The sequence below is a fragment of the Herpailurus yagouaroundi genome, unplaced genomic scaffold (assembly GCF_014898765.1).
Source record: "Herpailurus yagouaroundi ecotype Mexico unplaced genomic scaffold, PumYag 142, whole genome shotgun sequence".
Classification (NCBI taxonomy): Eukaryota; Metazoa; Chordata; class Mammalia; order Carnivora; family Felidae; genus Herpailurus; species Herpailurus yagouaroundi.
In genome coordinates this window covers 53,864,714-53,873,996 of record NW_024412397.1, presented here as the reverse complement: position 1 = coordinate 53,873,996, position 9,283 = coordinate 53,864,714, and the positions used below count along the sequence as shown (strand labels likewise).

Genomic DNA, 9,283 nt, shown 5'->3' with positions numbered 1-9,283 from the left:
GGGGGGGGTTGTTTTGTTTTAATAACAAATTTAATTGCAAGTTCCTGGGTCTCACCTCATCCCTGTTGAGCAGGAATCTCTTGAGTGAGCCCAGGATTTCTTATTTTTCTAAAGCTCCCAGAGGATTTTTGCATGCAGCTATGGGACACCTCAGCCCTGAGAATACCATGGTTCTAAATTCAATGGTTAAGATGCAGAAAGGCAGCCGCAACTTACCCCCACCAAAGGGCATTACGAACCCCAGATGCCCGCAGGGTGTAAGGGAGCACATTGCAAGGGTCAGGATGGTCTGAGTATATGCAGTTTATTTTAGGCGTCAGATATTTCTAAAACCCTGACTTGGTCCATCATGCCATCTTGGACCTAAACTGGCCCAAACCCAGCCGATTTCAAGTTGAGGGCATGACTGTGGCATCAGGCCACTCTTCCCCTGGCCAGGTTTTATGGTTAAATATTTAGAAAGTCCATGCTTTTTCATTTTTGTAGCATAGCTTGAATTAAGCAACTTGATAAAGATGGGATTCCTAAATCTCTAACACAACTAAATGAAATGTTGTGCTTAGTATAATTCAAGTTATAAGAGAAACAGCCCTCAGACTTGAGCAGAAGGGGGGGGGGGCGGATTTGAAAAAGGAAGTGATACTCCTGTCACTAGAGTCTGTTGAAACAACATCATGGCATCTAGGCAGGCATGTCCCTTCTTGGAACAGTGACGTAGGGAAAGAGAGCTTCCCTGATGCACAGAAATATTCCTCTGCCCATCATCTCCACCCAGCGGGAGCCCCAGGTGTTTCAACACCAGGAAGTCCCCTCTCTCCTACTGTAAGCAGAAATGCTGGAGTCCAGCCAGGGCTCAGCGTCTGTGTCACACAAGAAGGCTGGGATGTGCCAGCTGTCAGAGAGGGCAGCCAGCCACAGCCTTGCTGACAACGCTCGTTACAGGCCAGGGCAGTCCTCAGGCTCAGGCAGGAAAAGACACCTTTCACTCATGCAGGGAGCAGACCCTGGAGCTGCCCGCCACAGAGGAACTCCTGCCCCGCAAGATGCTGACCAAGGGAAATGGAGGGGGTGCTGGCCAGAAGCACAGTGCCCCACCCACGCCTGACAATGGGAGTGAGCGTGCCCAGGCAGACAGCCAAACCATTATGGCCACATCAGACAGAAGGACAAAGGACTTAAGAACCACCTTGTCATTTGGAACCTAACTTATCCCCAAGTGCTGAGCTCTTTTTTTTTTTTTTTTTTTTTTATTTTTTTTTTAGAGAGAGTGAGCGTGAGTGGGAGAGGGGCAGAGAAAGGGGGACAGAGGATCTGAAGCAGGCTCTGTACTGACAGCAGAGAGCTTGGTGTATTGCTCGAACTCACGAACCGTGAGATCATGACCTGAGCCGAAGTTGGACGCTTAACTGACTGAACTGCCCAAGTACCCCAGTGCTGAGCCTCTTGTCAACAAACGTATTTGAATGTGATTCCTGAATGCCAGGGAGGGGAGATTTCTAGGCTTTGTACACTTTCTACTTGCCCCCCAATTTAAAGAAAAAGAAAGGGAAAGTGAGAAAACACCCACTGGCTATCTAGAGCATTCCACAGAGCAGCCAGGAGCCAGACACCCAGGGGTCTCCTTCCATGTCTGCTGTGTGGACAGGCTGCTCTGACTCCTTTGAGGCTGGATGCCTGGGGGTTTGTAGGAAGAAAAAGGGAGAAAAGTGCAGCCATGAGCAGATTAAACATTATAGGGGTCAGAGGATTAAAATAATAGGTAATAATGATTGAATAAATACAAGGGGCCAGGCACTATTTAATACTCCACTCTTTATGAGTATTAATCCTCTTTAAACAAACTTGAGATCAGCGTCATTATTATTTCCAAGCAACAGATGCAGAAAGTGAGGTAATTAGGTAGATAAATAACTTGCCCAAAGTCCCAGAGAAAGCATGGAAGTAGCTAGGATGGCAAAGCTGAGAAATAATAAGCACTTACTGGCTCAAAATCCTCTGATCAACATTGGAAAAAAAGGGGCGGGGGGGTGCCTGGGTGGCTCAGTCGGTTAAGCGACCAACTTCGGCTCAGGTCATAATCCTGAGGTTCTTGAGTTCAAGCCCTGCCTCCAGCTCTGTGCTGACAGCTCTAGCCAGTTTCAGATTCTGTGTCTCCCTCTCTCTCTGCCCCTCCCCTGCTTGCACTCTGTGTCTCTCTCTCTCTCAAAAATAAACATTAAAAAAAAATTAAAATCCTCTGATTGTTTCTCATCATACTTAAAATTCAAATCCTTTACCATAGCCTATAAAATCCTACATGACCTGGTTCCTTCCTGACTTCAATGCCCAGGACTTCCCACCCTCCCCTTGTTCATATACATTATGCGTTTTTCAAACAGGACAAACTCATTACTGCCTCAGGGACTTTGAACATGCTGTTCCCACTGCTTGGACCACTTCCCACAGGTCTCTGCAAAGCCCTGCAACGAAGTCACCTCCACTGAGCAACCCTCCCTGACCACTCACCTAAAATATACCGCTGTCTCCTGTTCTCCATGAACTTGCTCTGTTGTGTCTTTCCTCGCAAACTGATCACTAGCCAAAATCCGATCAGCATTTAGCTTGGCTGTGCATTGTCTGTCGTCCCGCTAGAGTGACATTCACGAGGGCCGGCACTGCAGCACTAGCACACGGCTCAGTTGAAAGCATATGAATGAATGGGTAGGATGGAGGGGGGCTGGGAGACAGGCATCACACCCACTTTACTGAGCTGAAGGTGAGAAGGTGAGTGAAGGTTCTTCACCTTTTGGACATTAGGCACCTCTCTGAGACCTAGATGAAAGCCATGGACTTTTTATCCAAAAAAAAAAAAAAAAAGCCAACATTTGCAAATAGTTTCAAGAGTCCCTTTTAAAACCCAGGGAAGAACATTTTCAGTAATGGGAGGGAGATAAAATACTCAAGAGATCTACTTGAGCATCAGCTGAAGCCCCTTCTGCTCCCACTAGCTGTCTCCTGGATAATCCAGGCCCCCTTAGGGATGTTTCCAAAGAAAAGAACAGCATCTGAGAACAGGGTGGTGCACTGAGGAGAAACACCAGAGTTTGTAGCCCCGGGCCATCAATCTGGTCACTGGTCCAAACCTACGTTATGCATCCTCTTCCCTGGGCCTTTTTTCACCAAGGGAGATATGGTAACTGTCATTAATATTCCTTTCCTCCCAACACATAGAAACCACATCCCCCTTCCAGAGCTGACTTGCTTTGACCAAGAGAATGTGGCAGAAGGAATGCCACGGCAGCTCAGTGCCCAGCCTGGAAGGGGCTAGCGGTTTCCAGTTTCCTTTATGAGCCAGTCACCATGTAGTAAGTCTGACTAACCTGAGACCACCACGCTGTGAAGAAGCCCAAGTCAGCCACACGGAGAGAGAGAAAGACAGAGAATGGCCGCATGGAGGAGGCCTGAGGGGCCAGACATGTGACGAAAGCCTTCCTGATCTTCCAGCCCAGCCAGGCCCAACTGCCAGCTGATTACAGCTGAGTGACTCAGGCTGATGCCAAATGGAGCAAAAGAACCACCAGGCCAAGCTAAGCCAAGCCCTGATGAGCTCCTGATGCACAGAATAGTGGAAAATAATACATCTTTGTTGTTTTAAGCCACCAAGATTTGGGGCAGGTTGTTACATGACAATAGATAACGGCCCATTCATACCAACCCTCCTGCTTTTCTGGGCCCATACCCAACCCTCAATTATTAGCTCCAGTAACACCTCCTTCCAGAAGTTTCTCTTCTCACTCCACCTCGCTCTTCACTCCTCCAGCCTCTGAACTCTCAATTTCCTCAACCCCGAAGGCTTAGCTCAGGGGCTCTCTCCTCCAAGGAGCCCTCCCTGACTTCCACAGTGGCCATAAGCGCTTCTCCACACACCCAGTAGGCCTGTGCACACCCCATGCCCATGACCATCCCTTTGTCAGCTTGTTTGTCCCCAGACTGTTATTGTCACATGCATTGTCATCCACATAATCCACACACATAGCTCATTAACTACCACATAATAGGGGCTCAGTAAGACCTTATGAACTGAAAGAACAAACCCCTACACCACTCGCTGGACATTTACATACTATTGCATTCATTCCTTCTGCAGACCTGTGTCTCTTTACCACTGTGATTGAAAATGCCTTGAGGTTAGGGATCATGCTACTCATCTCCATGCCTCTCACAAAGTCTTGCACACAGCAGGTGCTCAGTAAATGCTCTGTTGACTTTTAACTGGTCAATGTATGGCTTTCACTGTGACCTTAACTCCAGATTCCCCCCTAGACCTCTGCTTCTCAGGCTGCAGATCTCCTAGACCTTGACACTGTATAAGGACAGAGAAGGCTCTGCTGGTTTATTTTTGGCTCTTTTCAATCAATGGAATTCTTGAAAGGCCACACATTCTACATTCACAGCAATGAATTCATTCCAAAAGGATAATCTTTTAGAAGCTACATTCTCTTTAAAGACATTCACCTCCAACTTCTACTTCAGCAGACAAAGTGTGAAAGAGTTAACACAGCTTCCCATACTGCCTGGGAGTTGCAAATCAACTGGAAATATCTGATTCAATCTGTTATTATAAAACACAGTCCAGACAGCACTGTCACCACAAGGGACAATCATTCTATGAACACACACAGTGTTGTGACCTTTACTCAACATTCCAGAGATACAGGAGCTGTGTGGGCCTGGGAGGAGGGGAGGCTTATGAACAGTGTGGTGTAGTGGGCCCAGCACTGGGGTGGAGGCCAGCTTCCTGGTCCTGGCTGGCCTGGGTACCTCCTTATCTACAAACTCCTTTTCTCTGAGAACACCCAAAGCATTTTCCCACCTGACTACTTCAGATCCTCCAGCTTCCCGGGGACCTGACCATGACTCTCCCCAGCCAGGCCCGTGCTCAACTGCCCCTCATGTTTCAGCCCTCCGCTCCTTGGGTTTTATGACTCAGCTTGGACATAAAACCCTATAGGCTCACTCCAGGCCATGACATCTCAGCTCAGTGTTGGGGGTCTTTGTCACCTGGAGCTGAGCAAGGTGGAAAAGGTGATCAAAGCCCAAAGGGGAAGAGAGGACAAAACAGGGAGAGGGCAGGTCAGGAAGTGGGGTCCTTCTGGGCATACAGCTGGCCCTCAACAAGTCCTTTTGGAGCCAGTAAGTCTGCATTCAACTCTCGGACACACGAAGGAGATGTGTGCTGGACTGGAAGACAATTCTTGGATGCAGCCCACCCAGGGTTCTCGTTCTGGCCCTGCCACTCCCTAGATGTATGCCCCTGGGTACACTTCCCCTTGGGAAAGCAGAGGTTGTTGTGGGGCTCTATGACATGGCCTGAGGGAACTAGCCCAGTGCTGGTCCCCAGAAAGTGCTCAATAAGTGTGAACTCACACTTTCCCTCCCTGCTTCCAATTAGAAAAGGCTGTCTCATTATTGAGGCCACCTACATGAAAGAATCCAGGTATAAGAGAAGCTATGTCTCTCATGGATGATGTGCTAAACACTCAAGGAACAAGGAAATTAACTTTGTTGAACATATTGTTTCATGTTATTAAGGAACCACTCATTCATTCATTCAACAATCATTTGCTCCGTGTCTAGTGTGCAGCAAGCTTTGCCTAAACACAACTGATATGCTTCCTTGTTGTAAGCACTATACGGCTTTAAACAGTTACTGCCCCCTAAAATGCTTTTTGTCCATGGTCTTTGGAAAGGAATCCGACCGTATTCTATCTGCCATCATCTAGACCTTAGATTTCAGGAGACAGGAGGTGGCCCAAAGATAATGATGACAAAGATTATAATGATACCAGCAAACAAAAAGCACTGCTTATAGAGAAGTGAACAGATAAGCAAATGGGAGTCTCCCTAAGCAGCCAGTGTTCCAAGTTGTTAGGCCAAAAATCTGACCCCAACTCTAAGCTCCCCAACATGACAGTATATATATAGATCCACATCTTGCCCTCTTCCTCTGTGGCAAAGGAGCAGTTTCATTTTCAATTTGTTGTGGACTGATAACTTTTGTAAAATGCACAGATGGTGTGCCTGAACCCTGCAGTGATGTCAAATTGTTTTAAATAAAAGTTTCTAAATACTAACTCTCGATGTTGGTTTTTATCTCGTTGCCACTCAGCACCAGTGATTCACAAACTGGCACCAATCTACGAACCACACTTTGGGTAGCATTGATGTAGTGAACTCCACAGACCATCCAAAACCTAGCATAATGCATGCTGCGAACAAATACAAGAAATGGGATAGTAACGGGCAACTTACTTGCTGATGGCTGAAATTTGATCAGGTCTTGCAAGTCAGTAGAAATCTGGAAAACATGGCTATAGAACTGCTGGACTGAATTCTTCAGGCCAGATATGTCTCTGGAATGTGACCGGAGTGTCCCATTCATCTGCCTGACACAACTCCAGAGGCTGTTGACATGCTTGTTGAGCCCCTCCTTGATCCTCTGAAGACTTCCGGAGATGGAGTCCAGCTTGCTGCAGGCTTTCTCCATATGAGACACCCTGCTCTCAACCACAGACACGTCCCTCTGGACCCCATGTGTGTTCTCCTTACAAGTGTCCAGTTCAGAGAGGACCTGGCTCTGCAGCCGCTGCCACCTCTCCTCCAGGTGGCTGCAGCAATGAGCCATGGGGTCCTGGGGAGACGGGAGGGGCTCCACCGTCCTTTCCTTCTCACCCCCCTTAGAGAGCCCCCCCACTGCAGCATTTTTACCTTCTCTACAACTGCTTAGCTCCTTCTGGAGATGATTCACATCGTCTTCTGTGTGGTTTAGTTGAGAATAAAGAAAACTAAAATCCTGTTGAAGTTTCTGGATGCTACGTTCGGTTTCTTGAAACTTCCTATGCATTGTGTCATTCAGAGATTTCAAAAGGTTCAAACTATCACCTGCTATGTGGTCTTCTCCGTTTGGCAAAGTATCTTCTATCCCATGAGGCTCTCCCTGAAAGTTCTGCAGGCAAATATCCTCAACAACTTGAACTTTGCTCTTCAGGTGGTTTAACTCTATCATGACCTGTTTGCTCCCAGCCCCTGACACACCTGGCAGGGCTGAGGCTGGGGGGATGAGTTCTGCATCAGTGCTATTGGCCACCTCCAGGAGAACACTCCCCAGGCGCTCTTCCAGAGACTGGATTTTCTGATCAAGAAGTTGCTTCAAGTCATCTACCTCACCATTAATGGTCCCCCGAAGGGTTTCTTCAATGTAGAAGCAATGTTCTTCCGCATTCCTTTCTGTCACATTGATCCTCGCATCTAGTTCATTCCACCGTGCATCAAAGTCCACATCTGGCTCTGGAACTACAAGGCGGTCAAATTCATTGTCCAGGCGTGCATTCAGCATTCTGGTGGCTTCAGCAACCCTTTCAATTTTCTGGTCTAACATCTTGATCTGTGGCCCAAAGTCACCATTCTTTTCACTATTACAGCAGTTGGACCGAGCTGAAGGATCTTGTACCCGGTCTCGAAGATCGTTTATTTCTTTTCTCAGGTTTGTTTCCTTCTCTCCTATTAGCTCAATCACTCCCAGGTAGCTGCTCCCATAATCATCACACTGCTGCTGGAGACCAATCAGCTTGTACTCGCATGAGTTCTTCAGGTCGGCCAGCTTTCTGTCCATTCCTTCCATGAGCTCCTCTCTCAGGGCATCAATCTTACTATCAACATAGGCTTGGTAGAGTTCATTGGTCGTCATGGTCACCGTAGGGCCCTGGGCAGCCTCCTGGAGCTGTTTGAGCTGTCCTTCATACCCCTTCACTTTCCCATCCAGCTCTTCCAGCTTGTCACTCTTGGTCTTCAGAGCATCCTTGACCTCGGCCAATTCGGATTTGATGTCCTTCATGCCAGATTCCTTATTGTTGAGGACATCAGGAAGCTGGACAGTTTCTGTGTCTCCACCAGTGCCACTGTCAGGCACTGGCTGGGGATGCAGATTACTGAGCCATGATGCCAGCATTTTGCTGGCATCATCCTGAACGGCATGTTTGAGGTTTTCGTTCACTCCAGCAATGGAAGACTGGAGATCAAGAACTGTTCTTGTGAGTCGGAGAACCTTCTCCTCAAGCACCTGGATTTTTTTTTCCTGAAGTTCTTGCGCCCCCTCTTTTGGATCTATGACTTGACTTGGTTCTGTGGCACGAGTTGGTGGCAAAATCTTCTTGGGCTCTGAGACTTGGCTTGGTTCATTATCTGTTACAAAGAAAGAGTTGGACATGACTTAACAAGTTCTACCTTTTCCCATTTTCTGCAAAGACAATAAACAGGGTACTTAAGGAATGCACTTAAACCTTCACTTATAGATCCCCTCTCACCATAGGCAATTATTGTAGTAGAGAGAAAAAGACTATGGCCTTTGAGTCAAATAGGCCTCCCGTTGCATTCTGGCTCTGTTGTTTCCTGTCTGCCCTGGAGCAAGTTAATTAACATCTGTGAACAATAATCCCCTCATCTATGAAGCTGAGGTACTATCTTCCCTTTAAGGGTTGTTGAGAGAATATATAGTACATGGTACATAGTAGGTAGTCCATGGTCTCTTTCACTCTAAAGGGAAATTTTTTTTAAGTTTATTTATTTATTTTTGAGAGAGACAGACATACAGACAGACAGACAGACAGACAGACAGACAAAGAATCCCAAGCAGGTCCCAAACTATCAGTGCAGACCCCAACACGGGACTCGATCTCACAAACTGTGAGATCATTACCTGAGTCCAAATCAGGGTGTTCAACCAACTGAGCCACCCACACGCCCCTAAAGGGAAATATTCTTAATCTACTTTGTCATATGAACACATCATTCTCACATTAGTGAGCTGCAGCCACACCCCAATGGTTGACTACATACTGTAAAACCACAAGAAGCCACTTTAGTGATATCCACCCATTAGCTGTTGGGTGATATGATATCATATTAAGCAGTCAATTATCCTCCAAGCAACTCCTAAATGTTATTTTACTTTTGTTAGCATCGCTATGCTAACAAAGTCTCATAGACATTGTTTAGCACTGTTATGCAGTTGGGGAAACTAAAAGCTAAAGAGGGATAAAGCAGTGACTCTACTGTCACCTCCTAACAATAAAGCCATGTGGTCATATATACTAAGATTCACTAAACCAAAGAATATAAACATTGACTTTTTGATAATCCTACTCTGAGAAATATACTTCCAAGGAAATAGTCCAAAAGAAATAAAAAAAAGTTAATAAGGATGACTGTGATGAGTCCTAAAATGAAAATAAAGTGATAGATACAG

The 9,283-nt window shown here is 46.6% G+C and overlaps 1 protein-coding gene across 1 annotated transcript in view; it reads right to left on the bottom strand.

Moving 5' to 3' along the window:
• EMILIN2 (elastin microfibril interfacer 2) overlaps positions 1-9,283 on the bottom strand; it is a 52,199-nt gene that overhangs the window by 12,411 nt on the left and 30,505 nt on the right. Inside the window, exon 4 of the mRNA XM_040479286.1 lies at positions 6,292-8,220. Within this exon, the coding sequence (XP_040335220.1) occupies positions 6,292-8,220 (1,929 nt within the window). The remainder of the gene's footprint in view (positions 1-6,291; positions 8,221-9,283) is intronic.